The sequence below is a fragment of the Austrofundulus limnaeus genome, unplaced genomic scaffold (genome assembly GCF_001266775.1).
Source record: "Austrofundulus limnaeus strain Quisiro unplaced genomic scaffold, Austrofundulus_limnaeus-1.0 Scaffold24, whole genome shotgun sequence".
In the NCBI taxonomy this organism is placed as follows: domain Eukaryota; kingdom Metazoa; phylum Chordata; class Actinopteri; order Cyprinodontiformes; family Rivulidae; genus Austrofundulus; species Austrofundulus limnaeus.
The window spans coordinates 3,056,402-3,058,574 of NW_013952426.1; the positions used below are offsets into that span (position 1 = coordinate 3,056,402).

The following is a 2,173-nucleotide window of genomic DNA, read 5'->3' on the forward strand; positions in this document are numbered from 1 at the left end:
CACACACACAGACACACACACACACACACACACACGCACGCACGCACGCACGCACGCACACACACACACACACACACACACACACACTGGTGGTGGTGGTAAGGCACAATGTGGCCACGACACAGGGCCCTCTGACCACTATCAGCAGGCAAGGTGGGTGGAGTGTCTTGCCCAAGGACACAATGACTGAGACGGAGGGGTGGGGGGTTAGAACCAGCAACCTCCCCAGTTATAGGATAAAACCCTACTTCCTGTTGCGACTGTCCCCCCCAACACAGATGTGAAGCAGTCCTCAGAACCATATACAACATTTCAGTTAGGTATTTCACAAGAATGACAAAATCTAAGGATTTAAATTTGGAGTTTGTAAAAAAAGGAAAAAAAAAAGAAACCAAAATAAAAAAAATCAGACACTGTTGTATTTCTGAACAGTCCAATGTTCATTTTTCATCCATTTCTATAATGTGATGTATTTTTCTTCATGGTTTGATTTAGAACATAATGAACAGCGTTCTCAATGCAGTGATAAAAAAAAAAAATTTCTAAGGATTTTGAGCTTTGCTCACAATTCAAACATATTTTGAACACCACTGCACAGTGTATAGCAAATTAACTTTTGGATTGAACCCAATTCAAGATGGCTGCTACTGCACCTTAGCAAACACATAAAAGGCATTAAATAAGCAAACTTTACAGGTTCTGACATAACACTTGGAGTATTACTACCTGTAATTTTTTCCCAACACATACAGTACTTCAAACAAACTTCAAACAAATCATCATTTCTTCAAGGAATGATATAACTTTCATTTTTAGTGTGTCCAGTGTGCTCCTTTATAAACAGTTCACCACTAAAAAACCTGTGTATAAATGGCTTATTGAAAGGTGAGTTCAGATGTTTGCCATCCGACTGCTTTTTCTTCACAAACAATATCAGCGAACAAAAGGACACAGTGCCTGCAGGTCACTGCCTACTCAGTTCAACTGATGCTGCTTCTGAAGGTGCACTGGGATACAGGTAAAGATTTGATGCAACTGACAGGAGCACAAGGACATATACGCCTTTTAAAGAAAACAACATACCAGAAATATTAATGCAAATGTCAACAAACTAAAAGGSACATGTTTAAGTTCTGTAAAAAAGGGCATGGATACTTATCTTGCTGTAAATAGCTCTTTGAACAACCTTTTACACTACTGTCAGTTTCACATTACAGTTATTTACATAGGATTATGTGGTTATTTGATAGAAAAAAGAGCAGCAGCTTCTGTGGCACACACAGCCTGGAGCACTTCTAACAAAATATTAATGTTTGTCTATGATTGAAATGCAAAATTGATTGTTATGTTCAGGTTTATAAAGTTGCATTTGTTATGACTGAAATGAGTTATTTGATGCTGGAGTTGTTTTAAGATGACTAGGTGTAAACTCATCAATCAACTCAGGAAAAAAACACTATTTCCCCAAACTGAGGTTGTTCAAAGACCTGTCAGGTAAGACATTGCTCAAAACATTCTACAGAACCTTGCATCAAAACTTTGAACTATCCCTTTAAGCAGACAGAGCACAGACTTGTGTCTCTCCTTGAAGGCTTACGCATAAATGGAGTTGTTGAAGACTCGGGACAGGGCGTAGTTGATGTGACTGACCATGTGATCCACTTGGTCCTGGGTCTGTAGTCTGAGTGAGTACGTAGTCTTGTCTGTATCGATGATAACCTGTATAAGGACAAAGCAGTTGTTGTTTAATATATATATATATATTAGTTAATTAATTGATAATACATAAACACAAGATATCTGTCCAACCTGGTGTTCTGGATAGGTGTTCATTGCTCTAATTTCCAAAAAGTTGAAAGTGACCTCCACCTGAAAACAACACAAAAGAACTTATTGTGCTTCCTGCTAACACTGATATTTTCACATTTTATTAATTATTTTAAGTACAGAAACATATTTTTAGACTTTTCATCTTTTTTTCTGTTTATTTATTTATTTATTTTTTGTTTTGCCAACTTTTTTTGTACTCAAAGTATCTGACAGTAAAACTATTGTCACATTTTAAGCAAACAACCAAGCTGGCTCCACTTAGACCATGACTTCAATAAAATGCAGTGGTGGAGAAAGTACTCAAACACTGTACTTAAGTAAAAGTACAGATAAACAGACAAAC

At 37.1% G+C, this 2,173-nt stretch overlaps 1 protein-coding gene across 7 annotated transcripts in view; it reads right to left on the reverse strand.

The window, feature by feature from the left end:
- Window positions 1-2,173, reverse strand: part of carmil3 (capping protein regulator and myosin 1 linker 3) — a gene marked incomplete in the record, with an annotated part of 154,774 nt that overhangs the window by 111,321 nt on the left and 41,280 nt on the right. For all 7 annotated transcript variants that reach the window (XM_014004474.1, XM_014004476.1, XM_014004475.1 and 4 more), the window contains 2 exon segments: window positions 1,598-1,719; window positions 1,810-1,869. In XM_014004474.1, coding sequence (XP_013859928.1) covers window positions 1,598-1,719; window positions 1,810-1,869 — 182 coding nt within the window.